This window comes from Centroberyx gerrardi, chromosome 9 (genome assembly GCF_048128805.1).
Source record: "Centroberyx gerrardi isolate f3 chromosome 9, fCenGer3.hap1.cur.20231027, whole genome shotgun sequence".
Classification (NCBI taxonomy): Eukaryota; Metazoa; Chordata; class Actinopteri; order Beryciformes; family Berycidae; genus Centroberyx; species Centroberyx gerrardi.
Window position 1 is genome coordinate 19,030,588 of NC_136005.1, and position 22,732 is coordinate 19,053,319.

Below are 22,732 nucleotides of genomic sequence, written 5' to 3' on the forward strand. Positions count from 1 at the left end.
GGTTGTTTATTTCTTTTCTCTAACACCCACTGACTGAAAAGACCAAAAAAATGTAATCTGTAGAACTTGTGTATTGTGTCTCCAACAAAAAGCTGCAAGGAACAAGGGAAAATGAATGTACTGTATGTGCAAGGTATCTGCAGGTTTAACAGAGCCAAATGACCCTTTTAACGCTATCTGGAATTGGATTTAAGACCAATTTAACAATCAAAATAAAACAAAAAGCTGGCAAACAAGCCTATTTCCAGTTGAACACATATAGCTAATTAAAGTTCTAAAACTATAATTGAGCAGTATAAGAAAAATAACACCAAGAAATTAAATGTTTCGGGACATGATGTCCAGCTGTGCTTATGAAGCAGAGGTGATGAAAACAAAACATATTTGGCTTATTGTATTAACACGGTCCTGTATCAATATACCAGTGGATATGTATGTGGGTTAAACTAAGTGTGATGTACTGGCAGTGCAAGTAACGTAATATCACATAAAAAATAAAACTGCTGGTCCCATTCATGTCTTTTGGTGAAACTACACAATTCAAGACATTTGCCTTTCCAACTCTGCCTCAAAGACATATCACCGAATGGGAAGAATCTGCCAATACCAATGTCTAGATTTATAGTTGCATCAAAATTAAGTTTACTGTTGAAAATAAAACTGCATATCATGGTGAAATAAGACCTTGAATTACTGTACTTAAGACACTTAAGGTTGTTCAAGGCCTTGAAATTTTCAAATTACATTTAAGACTTTTCAAAGACCCTGATGTGAGTCTCCTGAGAGGCTCAGTTGAACTGTTATGCAGCTGTCCTCAGCTTTTCAATAACAACCCAAAATCAAGATAACTGTACAGAATGTAGTATTTACTGTACATAAACTTGACTTTTGCTGAAAATACTTAACTACTTTCCCAATTTGCATTCAATGTATTCACCTGAACACAGTGAAATTTAGGCTTAAACCATAGAAGTGTAATATGTAAGTATGGCCAGTCAGGAGTCAGTGGTCAATAATTAACATTTGAATGTGTGCTAAATGACGCTCATGCTGCTTACATTTTAAAATGTGAAAGGTAGCCTATCAGACTACATGTGCGCATTACGCATAGAAAACCATGACAGTGTTGACAGAGAGAGGAGGAGGAGGGGGAAAAGCAATGTTGTGACAAGACGCAGAGATACAAAGTCATGACACGAGGAGCTCACTGGTCAGACAGAGGGGTGTGCTCAACTGAACCGTGCAGCTGCCTACTTTACCTGCTTCCAAAACTTTTTGCGATTTTACTTTATCTATCGTCCTGCACTAAGTATGTCGTCCGCCTCTGTGCCGCCACCGAAATGCCTGCGGAAACCATTCGTGGTGCCTCATCGCCACATGTTTGGACCAGGACCTTCCAATGTACCTCCTCGCATCTTGGAGGCCGGGGCAAATCCCGTCATTGGACACATGCATCCAGAAATATTTCAGGTAAATTGGTGGGTTTTGCTCAATTACTAATCATGGAGCGATTGCCACAACACATCGCAATAAAACGGCAAATGAAAGTTGACTTTTACGCACAGACTTTGACCCATAATTCTTTACCAATTAAAGAAGAAACCCTCTTTATAATCCGCATTGAAATACTTGTTGAACGAATCCAGTAGGGTACTGCAGTGCCTGACACCTTACTGGAAAGCAAATTCTGAGTGATTTTATCTGCATATCTGGTGAAGATGATGGTGATAAATACACTCATATCTTAATTGTCTTCTTACCCCCAACATTTGCTCACTTTACAGATCATGAGTGACATCAAGAGTGGAATCCAGTACATTTTCCAGACTCACAACAACATGACCTTAGCTGTGAGCGGCACTGGCCACACTGCCATGGAGTGTGCCATCTTCAACGCAGTGGAGCCAGGAGAGAGTGTCCTGACTGCGGTCAACGGCATATGGGGGGAGCGAGCAGCGGAGATGGCCGAGAGGATAGGTGCTTTTGACACAGCATTTGCTATGCTTGCATAAGTGATGGAATACAAATCCCTTTGAGCTGAATCAGAAACAGAATATCATTGGTAACACTTTACAATACTGGTAGACAAATAAGCATATACTAATAATATACTAATAATAGCTTAACATACCTATTTTTGTACATCCAACAGGTGCCAGAGTAAATACCATTGTTGCACCTCCTGGTGGCTGCTTCACTAATGAGGAAATTGAGCAGGTAATATTTCATAACACTCCATCCTTTTAGTCTTGTGTCATTTGGATGTAGCTCAGAGTCTGAGTGATCATGTTATTTCACCGTAGGCCTTGTCAAAACACAGGCCAGTCCTGTTCTTCCTTACACATGGAGAATCTTCTACGGGAGTCCTGCATCCTTTAGATGGCATCGGAGACCTGTGCCATAAGTAAGATGCTGCTGCTCCTGCCTCCATCATCATCGCAACTGTAACAAATAACAGATAGTAGAAGAGAGAAGAGATAATAGCTGTGTCATGATTTGTGCCATGACTTTTCTCATTAGGCATAATTGCTTGTTCCTCGTCGACTCTGTGGCTTCAATGGGAGGGGCCCCTCTGTACATGGACAAGCAAGGTTTAGTATTCCATCAGGTCAATATGTCTGTTTTGTGGTGTATTATTAGTTTTGATGAAATATGTAAATGAGGATTTTGGATCTTTGGGTTTGCAGGGATAGATATCCTATACACCGGCTCCCAAAAGGTTCTGAACGCACCTCCTGGTACGGCACCCATCTCCTTCAGTGAGAGAGCTTGGTGAGAAATGTATTTACTCTGCACGCCTATAAGTAACAATTTAAAATATATGCTAGCATGTGTATTTAAACCTGAATTTGTATCTATAGCCAGAAAGTATTCAACCGGAAGACGAAGCCTGTGTCATTCTTCCTGGATCTGAGTTGGCTGGCAAACTACTGGGGATGTGATGGCAAGCCATCAAGACTGTAAGACATCCTTTTGTAATTCTGCAGACAGTATGAACTGATCACATTTCAAACATTGGTCTCATCTTTACCCATACTTGCAAAATTGTGTTGCTTTACCTGACAATACTGTATTTGAGCTGTTATTCCTCTTTGTAGATATCACCACACAGGACCAATTTCTGCTTTTTACTCTCTGAGGGAGAGTCTGTGTATCCTTGCTGAAGAGGTGGGAAATGTGTTAGAACTGAATATTTTGATATTGCATCTGTCCTGTTAGTACATTGACGATGAGAGGAGAGAACAAAACTTCCCTCTTCACCTCCGTCACTCGGAGTTTTCCTGCTCGTCCAGTTTGAACCGGCAATTTTCCAGACACAAGCTTCTCTAACCTTCAGGCTGTTTTGTCCTACAAAGGCAAACAGCAGTAGCTACTTTTTTGTGTGTTTTAAAGGTAAAAGGTTTTAGAATTCATATCATCAAAAAATACACTATTAAATGCAATCACATGATATACATTCCACCTCTGTACCTGCAATATCTTTTCAGGACAGGAGATAAACTGTTGACGCCATTTTCTCAGTTTCACTACTTAGGCAATTACTCTCGCTTTGTACGGCAGTAATTGTTCCCACAGAAGAAGTGTAGACAATTTATGTATATTATGAATAATGTGGTAACTGTGTACGCTAGTTAGGCTACTAGTTTCTCCTTTGGCAGCTTAGTATGCTTAACAGCTGTGTAATATGTCACTGCTCTGGGTCTTAAGCGGTTAAGTATCATGGGTAAATCATTTTTGGAATTACACTTTTTAACTGTGCTGTTCTGTTAGATATCTGTAAGAAAGCATTTGTGCATTTCATTGTGCAAAATGTTGAAATTGCTGTCTATTTACATCTTTAAAATTATTTAGAGATTTAAATATTTTTGTAGAATATCTCAGGTGCAAATTACAAGACACACAAAGTGAAATGGATTATGCACGAATAAGCAGCTTCTGTATAAGGCTTTGACTGTGTCTCTGTGTTTATACTATTTTGTTCTTCCTGTAAGGGTCTGGAAAATTCATGGGAAAGGCATGGAAAAGTGGCACAGTACTTCCACAATGGCCTAGAGAGCATGGGGCTCAAACTTTTTGTCAAAGAAAAAGTGAGTTTCAAGTATTCACTGCACAGCACATGTCTAACATAACCATTGAACCTGTGTATTTGTCTATCCACATGTACCTGCAAGTACTTTTTATAACAATAACCATAATATAAAACTATAATAAAGGGAAAAAACTATAATAATGTTACTATTACCTAGGTTTTAGTTTATGTTATTTCTCACTTTGATGGTTGTTACAGAATGCAAGGTTGCCCACAGTCACAACTATTGTTGCTCCTCCTGGATATGACTGGAAAGAGATCACAACCTACATCATGAAAACACACAATTTAGAGATCTCTGGAGGGCTTGGGCCATCAGTTGGCTTGGTAAGAGAAAGAGATGGCTATTATATACCTAAGTATCAAGTCTTTTGTACCTGGCTAGACTGCTGCTCTACCAAGAAGTCTCCAAAATCCTGTCTAAGCCCCAGATGTTTTTGTTCTTCTCAGGTGTTGCGTGTGGGACTCATGGGATGTAACAGCAGCAAAGCCAATGTTGACATGGTGCTGGGAGCATTAAAAGATGCTCTTAAACACTGCCACAAGAGCAGAGTGTAACATACCGCTGTTGCATGCTGGGTAGAAGATCCTGAATCAATGCAACTGTTGCTAAGGAAGAGACTGTGTCTAATAAATAAACCATATTCTCCCTAGTTGTCTTTTGCTTTTTTTGCTTTTTTTTTCTCTCAAAACTATCTAAAACAACAGAGAATAATTTAGCTGGTTGTTTCAATACTTGAATAAACAGAGTGGATCTGTCCCATCTGTCCTCAAAAACATTGAAGTAACAGTTTGTTAACAGCAGGTGGCGGCCTGTGGTTAAAGCGCTGACGTCAGACACTTTCCATCTCTGCTTACGTATGCTTCATTGTTGTGAACACTATTATTTGAATATAATTTAAATATTAATATTTTCAGTATAACACAATGAATATATAGGGCGACGAATAATTGCACATTTTCTGTACGATAATACATGACCAAAAAAAAAAAAAAAGAGAAACCGGAAGGAAGGAAGGAAGGGTCAACTCGTACTTCCTTATTGACAGTTTGCGTCAGGAAAAGGCGCGCAAATGGTCACAGTGACGGACTAGTCTGCGATTTACAGAGGCTTACTCGTTAGTCTCCATCTGTAAAACAGACGACAACAACACTAACACACTCTTTGGAGCCATGGCATGTAAAAGAGGAGCGCTCATTGTGCTGGAGGGAGTGGACAAGGCCGGGAAAACGACCCAGTGCAGCAAGCTAGTGCAGGCTTTGCAACAAAGTGGTCGACCAGCTGAGATGATGAGATTCCCCGGTGAGATTTCTTTTCTTTGCATGTAATATCTAGAGACATTTTGAAACAACGTTACTCCACCCAGACTGTGCATTACACATGACTATCTGTTCAACCTGTCATCGTCTGGGTTTCCGTGACAGACAGAACTACAACGATCGGGCAGCTGATCAGCGCCTATCTTGAAAAGAAAAGCGACTTGGAGGACCACACCGTACACTTACTGTTCTCTGCAAACCGCTGGGAACTTGTGTAAGGAACAGTTAATAACATAAGTCTGTTCTTAGTATTCTGCTACATAAGCACACGGCCACCTTGGTAGTAAAATAACAGGTGATTATAATCAAATGACTGCCACAGTAAAACACCATATTGGGAGGAAATGCATGTGACATCATGGGAATACTATGAATATTATGAAGGATACAGACTCTAAACTGCATAACGCATATTGTTTCAGTCATCAGCTTTGATAGGTTGCCTGTGTTCAGCCTGTATTAGGTAAGTGCCTGTGTTCTTTGTGCAACATCATGATCAAAGTTACTCTGTGATCCCCAGGCCTTTAATGAAGAAGAAGCTGGATCAAGGTACCACTCTGGTTATAGATAGGTATGCCTTCTCTGGAGCTGCTTTCACCAGTGCCAAGCCAGTGAGTCTTTTTGCAACCTCTCAACCTGCATGCATCCAGCTTATCAGACTGTGTGTGTGTTTGTCAGGAGCCAAGCTTGACACTTCTGCTCTACACACAGGGTTTCTGTCTGGACTGGTGCATGAAGCCTGACGTGGGACTGCCAAAGCCAGACCTGGTGATGTTCCTGCAGCTGAATCCCTCTGAGGCCGCTCTCAGGGGTCAGTTTGGAGAGGAGAGATATGAGACCAGTGTTTTCCAAAGAGCCGTCCAACAGAAATTTGAACAACTGATGAAGGATCCCTCAGTCAACTGGCAGGTATGAGGCAGGGTGCTGTGAAGATTTGACTTACGGATACTTAAATCTGCAGAAACTCGACACATCTTACGATATAAATGTCTATGCTGTCTCTTCTAGGTAATCGATGCTTCTCAAAGTGTTGAGGATGTGCACACGGACATCAAGACCCATACCTTAAATGCTATCAACACAGCTGAGAATCAGCCACTTGGACAGCTGTGGAAGTGAACCTGCAGTCTGGGCTACACTGTTTTAAGTCAAGGAAGTCCATATCAGCACTAAATTCCTCTCCATTGGACCACACTATTTGCTAAGTCTTCTTTTTCACTTGACATTGCTTGGTTGAGGACAGCTGGGGGAAAAAACTTGATTCTGACTTGGACGTGCTTTCATATTTTCTTGGGATAGATGAGAAATATGCCAGAAATATTGCCAAATGTCAAAGAGCTGTATTTTATTTGAACATTTTAATCCTCTTTTCCATTACATGTCTATTGTTCTTTCACCGGTCTACATATTGTGTTGAGTAAATAAATAATCTTCAAATCAACTAGTGTACAGATTTTAGACTTGACAAGGATACTTTGCATGAACAATTAATACAACTTGGTCTGCAAATCTGACTAAATTTGGTTTCATTACAGGCTGTTACAGACTTCAGATATTAGTGACAAACTGCGTAAGCCATGGGTGTCATGAACCATTGTGTGTCTAAACAACATAAACTGTTATGGCAATTCTGCTTATGGAGTCAGGGAAAGGCACCATATCACTTCAAAATAAACATTTAAAGTGTTAAGACTCAAATGGAAACACATTTATGTGAAGATGTGCATACAGAATTTATCCTGAGCTCCTGCTACTGCCTCCCACCAGGCAGTCTCCATGTTGGATACAGAGAGCATTCAGAGGCTGTTAAGAAGAACGCTGTGTGACACACATGACTACACCATTGGTGCTGGACTGGCTCGAGAGGTCACCAGTAATCTTCATCCCCTTTGGCTTCCCTTCTGATGCAGAGAAGAGACAGAGAATCTTTTGCCTACTGTCGAGAACAGTAACTCATTGTTCATATGTTCCTCACAGGGACAGGATCTCAAACTCTTCGTCCTCCGAATCAAAGAACCGCTCCAACCTGTCGGAGTCCGAGAAATCTGCATAGAAGAGGGGGTCAGGAGGTTGAGAAAAAAAAAGTGTGATTAAAATACATTTTCACGAGAATGTATAGATATTTCCACAAAAATAAGGTTTGTAAAAAAATGCAGTGTACTTACCAGGAGTGAGGTTAAGGACGTCCACACTGACCATGTGAGAGGGCTGACTGTCTACTAGTTCAAACATGGGCAAGCCTCCTCTGTTGCAGGACAGCTACAAAATAGGGCACATCATTTCATGACATAAATGTTCCTGTAACGGGCTACTGATCCTATATTTAACAACTATTACACAAGTCAGAAAAGCAACAAGTGACCATAGAGACTTACCCTTCGAATGCGCATACACCAGTCATCAAACTCATCCTCCGTTTTGCAGAAGAAACCCTGGCAAACACCAGAAAACAGAATATCTGTTGAACAGCTGTGGAACATCTGAGTTAGTGTAAAGATATTTCAGCCTGCTCACATTCACATTTAACAATAGGCAGTTTCTTCAGATACAGCTGGGCATAACTCTTTGATGTCATTTGTGATGTGTTGGTTTGAGATACAGAGCTCTGCCCTATATAACCCTCCCAGGGATTCCTACCGCTGCGATGGATGGGTCCAGTTCACAGATGTGCATGCGGCAGGGTGGGTGCTGACTATGGTACGTCTCATCGGGGACCTGGCCGTCTTCACATGGCTCCACTGCAGGCTGTGTGGTGTGCGGGTCTAAATAGATGAGTTCCTCTCCTGAATGTTGAAAGAGAGACGAGCGTGTTGAGAACCAGCTTGTTCTCCTGCTGACAGTAAAAATCAAGTGGCGAGCATGAGTTGCTTACAGTGCACAGTTGAGTGTTAATTTCACTAACACAGAGACTGAACATACCGACATAACCAATGAAGTAATGGGCACTGTTGGGCTTTCCCCCAATAACGCCCAGGGACTGAGGCAGCATGAAGCATTGCTGTGAACAGAGACAATAAGAGGGTTTATCTGACCCCAGCTATGACTGAATTTGCCTCAATTTAACTCAAGTAGTGGTTGTGTCTCAAGGGGGCTTCTTCAGCCTGTTCTGAGGCAGAGGGTTTTTTTTGCCACCCATGCAGATTTGTTTTTCTCCTACCCAATTGTGGAGAGGAAGAGGTGTTTTACACAAGGGCTACAGGCAGGTGGATACCCCATACAGATGTCTAAACACATGTGACAAAGGAAACTAGAGAAATGCAATTTCTGATTTTGCAAATCAAGTTTCTGATGACATTGCCCATGTTTGAAAAAAACACTCCAAAAAAAACATGCATTCTTGTGGCAATTTCCCCCCATAGAAAACCTATGAGATGAGAAAACTATCTATTCTAGTTAATATAATAGCTCTACAGTGTAAATATATACCTTGAAGTACCTCACCTTCAGGGTTTCGATGTAGGCCTCATTTATATCACTCAGGCCCAGCCTGAGCGGGATGAGGAGGACCAGAGGTTTCCAGAGGGCCGTCTCTTCCTCAGCCAGAGCGCAGGCTCCCTCTAGGCAGCCGTTCAGCTCCCCCGCTCCCTCCGGCTCAGCACAGGCTCCTCCAAAGTCCAGCCAAGGCATACAAAGACGTTCTGCAGTGAAAAAATAACCACAAAGCATTAACCTTTGTAAAAAATAGTGTAGACACAGGGATGGGCTTGAAGACCTTGTAATGACATACCTATTCAAGTGAATAGCGGTTAATAACTGTTAATCAAGTACATTTCATCTAAAAACATAACTTTTAGTGTTCAATAATTTACCCAGACTGTCACTGCTGTCCCCTCTAACTATTAAAAAGTTCTGATGATAACCATTTCATTCAATTTTTGAGCTTGTGGTTACAATACTTTTATATTTCCATATTTCTCTTTTTGTCTACAGAGAGGTGCATTTTGTCTGAGGTTGCTGACTCTGACTTCCTTTACAGTAGTTTCAGTTTGAACAGGCCAAAAAAGAGCCACTCTCTTATACAACCTTGTTCTGAGAAACAATTTTGTAGCTTATACCTGTAAGTGGTGTTTGCAATTGCAACTATATAAGGACATGGCAATAGATTTTGGAGAGTTACAACCCATTTCCAAACCCTCTGTAATAAAAGGAAAGGAAATTGAATTGGACAGCTAAATCTTTGAGAGGCATGTGAGAGCCAGTGCCATTCTCAACTGATCCAGTCACCTCCTTAAATGGCAGTTTGAGCTGATGTCCTCTGGGTGCCACAACACAAGTACCAGGGACTCATTTATCCCTCCCTGCAATTTGATTGGTTAATTTGCACTAGCAATGATGTAGCATCTTATGCCTATATAAAAAACTATTTATTGCACTCTATTGAGCTGTTGACTCCTTGTCTGGTCTTATTAACTGATGTTGGCCCGTATATGTTGTAGTAACTTGTTGTAGTTTTTTTTCTTATTTTATTGTGTGTTTTAACTAAACCCTGTCTGCAAAGCAAATTTCCCTCGTGGGTCAATAAAGTCTGAAGTTAATTTAATTGTATCATCAGCAACAAAGAATCTCTTCTTAAAACTCTGTAGGCGGTCTGTGCTACAAAAACAAATCAAGCTTTTAAGTCTCTATTTATCTATTGGCTAAATACATTTTATGACCAAATTTGTAGCTTATGTTAACAAAACCCTCACTGCCGTAGCCAGTTTAGCATTAGGTGATGCAGTAGACCGATAGAGAGGTTGTCTACGCATAGTTCTGAGTAGGCCTATTCAGGTGTAAAATACTGATATTAGCCATACAGCTACTTTACACTGTAGTGAAATTATAAACATACTAATTTGCCAAAACAATCATGTGATGGAAGCTTTCCACCTAAACAGCATTCCATGTCTTCTTTAAATAATTGCACATGAAAAAGTACCGAAATGCTATCTTTGGACTAATTTGGTCTTCTTTTTTTTTACCCCAACTCAGATAAATTCCTGGATGATTTTTCCTGTAATTGGAACTTGGTCTTGTAATTGAGTAAGATTTTGTTGAAATGATGCTACTTATAACTGTGTAAACATTATGTTGACACTACCAATCTCTACACAGACCGCAGTTTAACCTAGAGTACAAGTAGAGGAGTGACATTTAAACTGTTTATGCTAATGAATGATAACAGGAGGGGAAAAAAGTAACAACTCCACTCACTGATCTCCTCGATGACCACAGTGTTGTCCATTGCCACATGTACAACTAATCGGCTCCACGAGTCAAACATTGCCAGTTTCCTGAGAGAAAGACAGCACACTGAGCCACATTTTTTTCCCAAGTCCTTCCATGTTTTCAGATGCTTTTTAACTTCCTCTCACTATAGTTTCTAATCTCTTTTTTTTAAATTGTCAGACAGTGGGGCATTGGTATATGGAAAGAGTAAAAAAAAGAGACAAGACAGTAAAATATGATGCAACTCTCATGTGACTCACTGCATCTCAGTGTGTGTAGTGATTATCTGTAGCATTCAGCTGCTTCAGAACAGCACTTACTTTAAAACCTGGGCCACTGTGTTTGGTCCATACCACTGGCCTATGGACTTTCCCTCTCCAACTCCCATCTGGGCTGCAGCATTTTAGAAAAAACAACAATTTTATGGAAATTATTTCAGGATTATCTAAGCAGGCCCTTTGTCATAAATGGATAGGTTTGACAGTCAATGCTTACCGATCTGATGGATGGAATAGTAGCTGTCTTTCTTGTCAATGAAGGCATTGAGAATACTGATGTATTCTTCTCTTTGTTTCTGGCCTCTTACCCATCTCCAGTCTGCTGAACAATTAGCCAGTTATCAAGGCTGCTTAAAACAAGCTCTTCATGGTATAGTCTACTCACTTGAGAATAGCAGTCTGTGCCAGACAGTGCTGAAAATCACTTGATTAAAAGGTTATGTCTAAAGTAAGAGATGAGCTAGACTTGTTTCTGTCAAGATCTCAAATGATGGGGACTGACTGTATCAAGGAAAGATTTTTTTGTATTTTCAAAGGAGTCATACCTCTGCCTAAATGTCTACAGACCAAGGCCTCGCCAAGGATCATCTGGCCACACCGTAACATACATCCCCAACCTGTATCCGATGTTGGTCCTGTCCCCCCTGTAACACAATCAACTGTCAAGCATTAGATACACTTTGAAGGTACATGAACAAACCCAGATTACTCAAAAAGTGCTGTTGAGGGGCGACATTGGCTGTCTTAACTTACCAATTGGCTGGAAGTTTTTTCTGTACGTGAACCACAGTCGTGAAGTGACATCTGATAAAATCTCATCTTTCTCTAAATGAAAAATCAGAAATCAGCATATGACAATACATCCACATCCACACAAGTGTTTGGCTGCTGTGCTTCTATGACTTCATCCACTAGCCCATAAATGACTGGTATCTCTCTCTCTCTTGCTCTTTCTTTCTCCATCACTTACTTAATCAGTGACACTCTCACTCTCTCTCACACTCACACACACCACTATGACAACTAGCCTACATCTTCTACAGTCCTACCTGTGAGTGCATTGAATTCTTTCCCTAAGATCCACACAGGGTCTGAGGTCTCAGGAAAATCTTCAAACTCTCCAAAACGAAGTGTGTCGTATGTCAATGTAGCTGGAAAAACAAGAAGACATGAGTCAGTTGTGAATCTGTTGGAAGCACCTGACAAAAGGAGAGTGTCCTCATTATCATTTTGCTAAGCACTGGCCACTTTCTGCAGCTGATGACTGTGAGGATGAAGGATGAAGTGTCCACAAGCTGCCCTGACAGACTTGAGACCCGCATAGTGAGTAAGGAGGCCTCTCTTCAACTGAAGGAGCCTGGATTCATGCATGCATGGCGCCAGAGGGCATTCACCCAGCTTAAGTGTCATTGAGCAAGACACTGAAATCCCTATCAGCTCCAGGAGTGCTGTTCTGTAGTTGGCCTAGACCTTTGACCTCCTATGAAAGGGAGCAGAGAACTTCCTTATGGGGATCAATAAATCAACTATCACGATGACATCATTAAAAAGTCTCCCTTGTGCAATCTGTTATTATATTTAAAAATATATATACTTAATCAGAAGTTTTTCCAATATTCATGCTACCCACAAAAAGCAGCAGTTATGTGGCACTGAAGTGTCCCTAAAGCACTTAGTAAGGCAGCATTCAAAGGCAACCTCAAAAAAGTGTTTTTGTTTTTTTTTGTAATGGGAAAAGGCAATCACAATTATGGACTGTAAGTGTAGACTTTTTCATTGCAATTAGGATGATTACTGGGCTCATAGCCAGGTCTAAAATTTGGCACAGTGGTTTATGGACACCAGTTAAGGGTAGAGAGTTCCCTGCTTTTGAAAAAAACCGTTAGGCCCACTGATGCCTGTTATGTTACGTTGCGAAATGTATCTCTATGTATCTAATGTATTTTAATACTGATTAGAGCTTTCTACAATGTAGTCTATGTTACATTCACAAAAAAGGAATAACAAGAGAAAGCAAAAGATGGTTGACTAGCTACCTGTCTGATTACCAATAGTTAGCTTGGACACTTCACTAGACATAAAAAGCAGTTGTGTGCTTCACAGGCTCACGGATAAAGACATAGCTAAAAATTGTTTAATTGGATCTATCCGTTGTATAGTTACGAAAGAGAAAGGTTGTTCAGTTTCTATGAGTATTGTAACCTAAATCAGTCTAACGTTAGTAGCAAAATTGGGTTGGTATAGCAGAAGTAGTCTCTCAAGTCGAGACCTTGGATAGCATTGGATAGCTAATAGTTGCCTAATGACTCTTATGGTGACAGTGCATCGATAGGGATGTCTCATCTTGGGCGTAACGTTAGCATAAACAGTCAAACCAAGGACAGGCGGCAAGTTACTGATAGCGAAATAGCATCCTGTGAAACAATCATGGATGACGTGTGGACACCATACATTGGGCTATGAAGTTGTACAACCAGCTGTCAATACGAGGAATCCACAAGATATACCAATAACAGTTAGCTAACGTCAGCTAGCAGTTAGCTAGTCATCACGTTAGCAGGCTAACGTTAACGAGGCTAAAGAAAGCAATAGGGGGTCTGTGTCTTGGATTGACAATTGGAGTTGGCTATTTTTTCATGACAGATTCGGAGATCTGCTGCCAAGAATAAAATACCCGTACTGTGAATATTCTGTGGCCAGGTTAGCTAGCTAAAGGGGAGAAAACCCCAGTTATTTGCTCCAAAATCTTGCCTACCTGCATCCATCCCGACGGTCTTCACCCTATCTTGTTTGTTGTGTCCTGCACTGCAAACCACCTGACCAATGGGAAAGGAATCTCTGCTGCGGAATTCGAAAAGAGGCGGGTCTTTCTAACGGTATCCAATGGGATCTTCTGTTTTGGGCGGAGGGATCATTTTAGCTCCAAGAATGATACGTTTACAGATTTGGAATTACAGTGTGACAATCCTCGCATTGGGCCGTGCTGCGTACATGCTATAGAGATCTGTGCGCTATGGCAGGATTCGACTATTACCGACTGCCTCCCCATCTGTAAACAAAGCCTTTAAACCAGAGCCATATAGAGAGATATGAGAGATATAGCCATATAGAGAGATATATATCTCTCTATATGGCTCTGCTTTAAACGTGTCATATGTCTCGTGACTGCGTGTTTACCTCCTGCTGCAATGGGGTAGTTATGCGATGTTTTAATAGTAGTATAGCCACCAGGATATGTACTTTGACGGAGCCTTGTTTGTGACAAGATGAGTTATTGAGAGTGACTGCTGTCGACAAATTTGACTGTGAAATCAGTGTCTGCTATCAATGGAACAACAAAGTATGTACATCAACCAGTCTACACGGTTTGTGACATGAAAACGGTTTATTTCCTAGGACACTCAGTGCTGCATGCCATATAAAAGTGAAATTATTCACAGAATAAATTCTACTCGTAAAATGAAATGGTATCAAAGTGCTTTAACTCAGACAAAAACAGACTAATTACAGTGAATATTAAGAAACAGTCCAGACAGCACACACTGCCTCACAGTGAAAAATAGACAGACAGACACACACATACACACATACACACACACACACACACACACAGATGCATTAAAGGTATAGTGCACACACTTATAGCGTCATACATGATTTGGTCTCCTTTTCGTTGGATTCATTCTAGAATTCTTATTCTTTCAATTCATCAAACACACTCACAACACATCAGTAAATTATTTTGTATTTTGCAATAATCTAACAGACACTAGTCTGTTGGACCAGATGTGCCGGCTAGTTGAGAGGACCAGATGTTTGCAAACAAATCCCAACTCTTAAAGAGATAATTCTCAACTCAGATATCAGAATAATTAGCATTCTCAACCACTAGAGGCCACTGCCAAACAGGCATTTCTGTTGTTTGGAGGAACATAATCAATCTCATTTGAGAATTGCACAAGAAAAAAATGGTGTTTTCAAACAGACTTTTGTCCAGGATTAATGAAAACTCCAATATGATATGTGGACAACACAGGTGAGCTACAATTCAGCATAAAAATGTACAGTAGGTGATCTGATGAGCTCGCATTTGAACAACATCTCACGTGTGTCATAATACAATCATTTACAATAAATAGACAGTCTAGCATGTGAAGCAGAGGAGGCAAGGCAGATCCATGTCTGTGAAGGGGATGGGTGTTCATCAGTGGAGGCTCAGTGCAGACGTCCGCGAGTGTAAACATATCCAAAGCAGTGGATGCTTTCGTGGCGTGGTGTTGTGCTATGCTGGTGAGAGTGAGAGCAACTGTTCACAGTCCAGTGCATGACTGTGCCTTTTCACTTTTCTCGGAGGAGGTAAAACACCACCGCCTTCAGATAGTGTCCACAGGCACAGACAGCAGACACCAGCCAGTGAGAACGAAAGCTTGGATCAGTGTTCACCACACATTTTGTCACATCCACCTGTGAGAGTAGAGGGGACACAGAGACACAGTGAGTCATGCATGTGTCACAGAGCTCTGATTCTGAAACTAACAGGACAAAAAAACACACATTTGTCACATTTCAAGTAAAAATGCCGTAGTGTGAGTCTGACGTTGATGAGAAGCGCCTATAAATCCAAACCGTGTTCCTGCTTTGACAACATCCTGGGAAAGTGCAGTGAGAAGATGTGCAACTGGCCCACAAATATGTTATGTCAAAGCCAAAGCCAACATTGTAATCTCAACAATGCATGCTTCAACAAACTACTTCTATAACTAGCAAAAGATTTTCATAGGCCATAAAATAACACAGAAAGCACAGTGAAACGTCAATCAGATCCCTCTGGCCTAGAATCCTTCATATCATAAAATGTTATTTAGGTGTGCTACATGCTGACATCAGCTCTCCATGTAGAAAAAGTACACGCACAGATCAGACTGTAATTGTGGCTAGAAAATTGGTCCCTCATTTATGCTTCTGAGGTTGGTTATACAACATTTCCATTGCGTGACACCCCACTTATCTGCAAAACGAACCTGACCTGGGAATTCTAGCTTCAGCAGCGACAGGGCAGAGGGACTGGATCAGGGCACATGGTTATCTTTAATTATTTTTGTGTGTTCACTTCAAATGTGCCACTGCAGTCTTAGTAGAAGGGCCTTTGTTCACTTTCTTTGCCTTGCCAGCAGAGCAGAACATAGACAGAGGCACTTTGCCAGACCTTGTTCCTTTTTCTGCCTGAGCTCCACTTGAGCACAATTATTTCTGCAGAGTTTTATCAGATGTTCCCTTTCAGAAGATTATACAGAAGAGAGATGTTCTCTTGTGGCTGAAGCAGTGACTCAATTTTATGCCTGGCTGTTGGTCTTTTGTAAATCAAGTTAATAGTTAAATTCAAATAGCATTAATGAGGGTCAGCTGTTCTGGCGCTGTCCTGTCTCATGCATTGTCTCTTTGAATTGATGGCCTTGTTGTGCCATCACTTGTACACCTATTAGGCTATATGAGGGTACAAAGGGATAGACTAGTTGAACTGTAATTGAGTGTGAGAGCAACTATTGAAAATATGTACAAGCAAACAACACAAACTAATCACTGACACTTGAGATACATGGGCTCCTCAATGTGTGATGCAGATGTTTGTGTGTTTAAGCTGAATCTGACATCTAGGGTGTCAACAAAGACACCCTAGAACACACACAAGCGAATAGGCAACAATGGAGTTTCCCTTACCCAGCCCCCTCTCCTTTTCAGCCAGGAGGTCAGACTCTTGCGGACAAACTCCCCCATGCAGTCAACAATGGTATGGACCATGGCTGGATGGCCGTGCCGCACGCAGTCCACTGCCAAGGCTCCTGCCACCGCATACAAAGAAACCACCTTCCCCCACGTCACACCTGACAAGAGACACACACATTATAGGAGTGTTAAGTGAATAAAACAACATCTACTGAATGCTTACTCAAAACTTTATCCAGTGTGACCCACTTGCGCCACGCTATCAGACATATGAAAACATCTTGTAAAATCATCACAAATTCAAAATAGTTTGCAATCGTACAAAGTTATTATTTGTTGATTTGATGGCTCTGTGAAAAAGGCAAAGCGTGGCAGAGCGATTCTACTGTTTTTGTGGAGTTGGAGTGTGCTTCAGGGGGCGAGCGTCTCTGTCAGCAGCTCTCTTTGAAGACGGGTGAAAGAGTTATAAAACCCCGGCAGCAGCCAGGCGCACAAAGAAGAAAGCCCAGACACAAGACTTGATGCAACAGTCATACACTATTCCTTATTAGATTAGTCAGCAGATCATTTTTCAAACTTAGTAAGGCTTTTATCTACCACACCATTTAAAGTCAGAGCCTCAGACTATTTTTAAAAGTGTTTATATGTCCAACACATACAAATTGAGCCTCACTTCCATCCATCTTCTAGAACTGTCATCTGTTTAGTACCCAAATTCTCATAAATGGTAGTCACGTTTCTCTTTGTTTAAAGGCCAAAATCTGGAATTTGCAGTACGGCACCCCCTGTAAACACTGTCATGCTACAACTGGCCTTGTTTACATAGCGATTCATTCAATTGTAGACATTTTTTTAACTCTCAAACTCACTTTTGATTCAAACATTGCCAGCAGATGATGCCTGAACATGTATTTTGAGGATGTGAAAGATTTGTGTGCAGTTGTAATGCTAGTAACCACTGGAGTGAAACGGGTCTGTATTTTGAGTTAGTCTAAATATGAGGATAACCAGACAAGGGCCCAACCTGGCATGACAACACAGTGCTTAAGTCTATCAATCATGATGGCATGAGCAGTCGTGTCAAAGCCACTATTTCAATCTAATAACACTAAGATGGCACCTTCACCCTCATCAGCAACCATAAAAATGTCAGTTGAAACTATTAAGAGGGCTGTTTCTGCGCTGTGCTGCTGACGGAAACCAGATTGAAATTTATCAAAGATATCATTACCTAGCAACAACTTTTTCAATAATCTTAAAATTAAAGTTAATTTGGAGATTGGTGTGTAGTTTTGAGGTATGGGTGGATCAAGGTCAGGTTTCTTTAGGAGGAGCCGGACAGTGGCAATCTTAAAATAGCTCAGGATGCAGCCAGAGGTGAGGGATTTGTTCGTAATAGTGAGCATGTGGGACCTCTCCGAGGAATTTAGAAGGGATTATATCCACAGGGCTAGAGGACAATCGCTTATGAGTCACAGTGTTTACTAGATCTTGTAGAGTTATTGGGACAAATTGTTTTAGCAGAATAGGAGAAACAGACGAGAGCTTAGTGGGGGAGCAAGGCTCTGATTAAAGTTATCTTGTTGGCAAAGAAGGACAGAATTTTTTTCAGTCTTCAACTGAGGAGGCAGTGGCAGCATGAGGCACATAGTTACCAAGTCGATCACTAGTATTGAACTAAAACCTAGGATTGCGCTTGTTAACAGCTATTAAATTGGACATGTATGCAGCTCTTGCATCTGATTTTTTCCCCCAAAATCTCCACCTTCTGTCTGTTCTGTCAAATGGAGACATCGATCCATAAAGGAGGTCATTCATGGAAGTGACCTCCCTCTTCCTGCCACCTAGCTTTAATCCACTTTAACTGTATCTTCTTTGGGCTTACTGTAATTTAAAAGAATATCCCAAAATCGTGAATTCCAATTGTGAAATACTCCCAGGATGCTAATGTTTCAAGTTCAGATGTGTATCACTGGCCTCTGACTAATTTATAGATCTTTATCCAAGTTTTTATGAGCGTGCTGAGTATCACTTGAAAAAGTCAATTTGAAATATTTTTTTCTTAGAAGTGCACAATTCAAGTTCACTCATGTAATCTACAATGCATCAGAATCTAAAATTTGGCATATTAACTTCTTAGGAATGGTGGTACTAAAACAAGTTTCCCAGACTAGAGTATAAGTATCCTGAACATTTTACATAAAGTCACAATAAAGTGTAATGAAATAATAGGGGTTAAGTCTGTCCACATCTTGTGAATCATTTAGAACCAAATTCAGACCCATTTCCCCTGTGGATACTTCACTGTGCTTATTACAGGCATATTATTTTTTTATATGTATGAGTTGACATCAAATATGTGTTTAAGAATAGACTGCATGCATACAATCCTCCAGCTCCCTCAAGGTGGCAATACAATTCTTGAATTAGAGACTCATTACAGCCAAGCGGCAATTGGGTCTCAAAATTGTTTAAATTACATGAATATTGATGGTGTTATGTGTAGGATGGGAGTAGATAAGGCACACCTTTATCCTTGCCTGGTGAGAAAGAGCAGGAGGGAAGTGTTTTGTTTTCTTTTTGTATAGTTTTTAGTTTTCGTCTATTTACATCTTGTGGAGAAAAGTATGACATGTGTGACTGAGCTGTTATGCACTGGACAAGTCTGTGGTTATAATCTACTGCGGCCCATGACTTCCTCTTCAGACACTGACAGGTCTGGGCTGTCAGCTTTATGTCCAAATTTATAATCACTGGGGGGTGAATTTTCAACGACTGAAACTGAAACTCAAACCAGTCTCTACCTTCTGGCATTATGTGTTGTACAGTGCAAACTTAAATAAAGTCATCATAATCATAAGAGTGCATTGGGATTAAAGTAAATAATCTTTTTCCATTTTATTATGCTCAAATTAGTCAATGAAACTAATAGAAAATATAGAAAATATAGAGATTACTTGTCCACATTGTGTACAAGAAAGTTGTGTACGTAATCTTGTACACATTGTGGATAAGACTGGTTTTGGTAGTTTTGCAATCGCCCCCTAATTACCTTTGGAGCAGAATGCTTTGTTATTCCCTGAGGAAAAGTCTGCTGAGGTTCTGAGTGAACTCCCAGGGTGGGGTCCCAACTGTCTGCAATAATCACTCAGTTGAGGAACATTTTAACCTAATATGGGCTGAACGTTTTCCCTACACAAGCTCCTTTCCTGTAAGGGGATAATAACAGAAACAACTTCTCTCTAACCAGCTCAAGAATGCCAATGGTCTTTCTGTATTAGTGCTGTGAGCATGAAAAAGTAGGTGGGAAAAGTTGGCAAGATTGGTAGTTTTTTCTGAGCGTGTCTGCTTCTCTCCCTCTATCTCTGTGTACAAATGTTTGAAAAGGGTTTATTTTGTTCCTCTGCATGAAAGCATCATTACTCTCCCTAGTAAATCAACGTAAAGACAGTCATAAAAGCAGTAACACAATGCACTAACAGTCTCAGTTTCTAAAGCAGATGCCTCCCCTGACTTTCAGTATCTTTATTGTATTTATCTCAAAGCTCTGTAGTTCCTCCTTCCTGATGAAAACAGAGGGACGATATTCCCTAAAGGACAAGCTCTCTCGGTGCTTCCTAAAGTTTCATGTCCCAAGTCTGTGTAGATCAGAATGGGACGTGATGACAAAACACTTTGGCCTGCATGCATGGCTGATTTAGAAAACCAGTTTTTGATGTGGACCTACCTGTGGAGAATATATCTGCAGCCACAGCCAGGAAGGCATCAGACACCACGCTCTCAGACGCCACGGTGATGTTGAGCTGTCGTGCCACGTTACGGTAAATGTTGGGACGCAGGTACTCCAACTCATCGCCTGGCCAAAACAAAACAAAACAAGAGCTGAAAAACTAAACTTAATTCAAACTTAAACTTGAACTTGAATATTCCATCGGCTGCCTCTGCTTTTGCTTCTGGTAAACACCCACAGCGTGATCATTACATTTCAATGTGTAGTCTGAGTAATAATCTCACCAAAACTATGAGCTTTGCTTCCCAAATCCCTTAAGTAAACTTTCTCAGGTATGGACAGGCAGGTTCGGAGAGTAACAGATTGCAGTGATGAGATCTTTTAAAAAAAAATTAGACTGTTTTAGAGTTATTGTGAAAAAAAACGCCCAGGTAATTAGATAATTCAGAAACATGTCTAAAAGTAGAAAAGTGGCCTTTTTTGAGATTTTTGACACAAACATTATCTGATTGACCCTGAACTATATGATTAATCATAGCTGTTGATGACACTTTTTATCTGTAATGAATTGTCATTTTACTTCATATCCTATGGATTTTGAGGGCAACAAAGTCCAAAAGTACTTGAAAATGATCAGGTTAAGCCTTCTTTACTGCACAGGAGTAATACAATAGATTAAATTAGCTATTAATTTATACTTTAGCAGTTAATCTATCGAATACATTTTCAAAGTAACCCTCTCAAGCCTCAGGGGTTATAAACTACCCTCTGTTTTAATCACAGTGTGAACTCATTTTAGAGACTCTCTGCCCCTTCCTGTGCATACACAAGACCAAGGGTTCCCAAACGTTTTCACAAGACCCACAGGAACCCCCATTTGTTAAGATTTTGTCCTTTGCTATTAGATCTGACTTTGTACTGAATTATTTTCTGCCATAATTGTAGGTGGGGTGATAACCACAGTGAAACCTCTGATTTGAACAGCCATCCTTTGAAAAGCTATTCCTTATTTTTCTGGGGATTCCCTGGAACCCCCTCAAGGACGTCTGGTGGTCCCCGGACCCCACTTTGGGATCCCCTGCACTATTTCAGCGAAATAGAACAACAGTAATCCCACAATACATTTCAGAAGGATACCATACTAATGCCAGAGCAAAACTATAAATTCCATATCATATACTATAGGAATATTATAGCGACACCATAGAAGACAAAAACACCGTAAAGTTCTATAAGTCACTGCAAACTCACTTTTGAGTGTCACGGACACACTATAAATCCCTATAGGAATATTATAGTGAGTTTACTTTACGGTAGACCCACACCATATCTACCTAATGACCTACCCAGCCAAATGATCACCGACGAAATCTCTCCCAGTGTGCCACCTGATGCTGCCAGTCCGTGCTCGGGTTTGGACCAGCCTATCCCGGCGCGGTTGAGTCTGGAGTGGATGTAGTCCCTGCATAAGGCCTTGGCCTGCGACACCAGCTCCTTGTCGGTGGGCGAGCGGTCAAACACTTCCATCACTTCAGCCGCAAATACAGAGGAGCGGCGCAACATCTCCATGCCCCTCTCATCCGCAGCGGACTATATTGGCCTCCCCGCCTCCACCTCCAGCAGCGGTCCTGCTCCAACAGTAACACCTCCCTCCCCTTGGCACAGGAAGGTTTTGGAAGATAACCCTGTCGGCTGTAACGCACACGGATTAGACCCAGATTTTGGACGCCCCTTAATAGCCTAGATGAACTGTCTGGCGCATCCAAGTCCACCTTCAGGTTACACAGAAAGTGAAATTTAGGCGAGAGAAAGTTGAATAATAGCTATAGTCGAGCAAAGTAGGCTAATTTGTGAATTTATTATAGTCTATCGGCCGATCCTGGCTGGCAATGACATATCGACAGCATAACATCATAACGTTACAATTAGTGCAGGTTACATTCCCTTACAATGTATTACAATTAAGTGGCACTTACCCGGGAATTTATATGTTCAATATGCCCGACCTATAATAATCTTATATAAGCGTTTGAAGGCTGTTTTTTTTCACTTGTCATTGACCAAGAAAAGTCGTTTTGATCATTGAATTGTATAAGCTAAAGGATTTGCTGCCATTCTAGGCGCAAAAAATGTTCTCCAGTCCATTCTGCTAGTGTTTCCTTCTAAGGACACTTATTGTGGAGTCCAAAGGCGGAGATAAGCAGATCCACACAAGCCCCGCCTCCCCGGGCTTAACTCTGTGGTGCGCGCACGCACGCACACACGCACACACACACACACACACACACACACACACACACACGCACAGTAGCTATCGCCTATTCCAGCTGTTAATCAATAACTGGATTTTTTATGGGTGTTCCTGTACAAAATCAGTAAATC

General features: G+C 41.0%; 4 protein-coding genes across 5 annotated transcripts; 2 read left to right on the top strand and 2 right to left on the bottom strand.

Moving 5' to 3' along the window:
* Nucleotides 1-1,311: 1,311 nt before the first annotated feature.
* Nucleotides 1,312-4,648, top strand: agxta (alanine--glyoxylate and serine--pyruvate aminotransferase a). The gene is made up of 11 exons (XM_071926253.2): nucleotides 1,312-1,470; nucleotides 1,785-1,977; nucleotides 2,153-2,217; nucleotides 2,304-2,404; nucleotides 2,521-2,591; nucleotides 2,688-2,772; nucleotides 2,862-2,960; nucleotides 3,099-3,168; nucleotides 3,993-4,088; nucleotides 4,289-4,417; nucleotides 4,541-4,648. The coding sequence occupies exons 1-11, from the start codon at nucleotides 1,312-1,314 to the stop codon at nucleotides 4,646-4,648; spliced, it is 1,176 nt and encodes a 391-aa protein (XP_071782354.1).
* A 491-nt stretch (nucleotides 4,649-5,139) lies between these two features.
* dtymk (deoxythymidylate kinase (thymidylate kinase)) lies at nucleotides 5,140-6,584 on the top strand. The gene is made up of 5 exons (XM_071926255.2): nucleotides 5,140-5,393; nucleotides 5,516-5,624; nucleotides 5,931-6,021; nucleotides 6,122-6,319; nucleotides 6,419-6,584. The coding sequence occupies exons 1-5, from the start codon at nucleotides 5,264-5,266 to the stop codon at nucleotides 6,527-6,529; spliced, it is 639 nt and encodes a 212-aa protein (XP_071782356.1). The 5' UTR covers nucleotides 5,140-5,263; the 3' UTR covers nucleotides 6,530-6,584.
* Nucleotides 6,585-6,740: 156 nt separating this feature from the next.
* On the bottom strand, nucleotides 6,741-13,690 carry atg4b (autophagy related 4B, cysteine peptidase). 2 transcript variants are annotated; one of them, XM_071926224.2, is made up of 13 exons: nucleotides 13,652-13,690; nucleotides 11,946-12,047; nucleotides 11,650-11,721; nucleotides 11,442-11,540; nucleotides 11,114-11,215; nucleotides 10,939-11,011; nucleotides 10,604-10,683; nucleotides 8,852-9,048; nucleotides 8,330-8,408; nucleotides 8,048-8,193; nucleotides 7,786-7,842; nucleotides 7,576-7,669; nucleotides 6,741-7,455 (listed from the first exon to the last, which is right to left on the bottom strand). In XM_071926224.2, the coding sequence occupies exons 1-13, from the start codon at nucleotides 13,659-13,661 to the stop codon at nucleotides 7,382-7,384; spliced, it is 1,185 nt and encodes a 394-aa protein (XP_071782325.1). In that variant the 5' UTR covers nucleotides 13,662-13,690; the 3' UTR covers nucleotides 6,741-7,381. The 2 variants fall into 2 exon arrangements, with proteins under 2 accessions (XP_071782325.1, XP_071782324.1); XM_071926223.2 differs by having other exon boundaries at nucleotides 11,442-11,555.
* A 578-nt stretch (nucleotides 13,691-14,268) lies between these two features.
* On the bottom strand, nucleotides 14,269-22,440 carry boka (BCL2 family apoptosis regulator BOK a). The gene is made up of 5 exons (XM_071926248.2): nucleotides 22,327-22,440; nucleotides 21,697-22,042; nucleotides 20,348-20,476; nucleotides 16,615-16,778; nucleotides 14,269-15,360 (listed from the first exon to the last, which is right to left on the bottom strand). The coding sequence occupies exons 2-5, from the start codon at nucleotides 21,917-21,919 to the stop codon at nucleotides 15,235-15,237; spliced, it is 642 nt and encodes a 213-aa protein (XP_071782349.1). The 5' UTR covers nucleotides 21,920-22,042; nucleotides 22,327-22,440; the 3' UTR covers nucleotides 14,269-15,234.
* Between the last annotated feature and the right edge of the window lie 292 nt (nucleotides 22,441-22,732).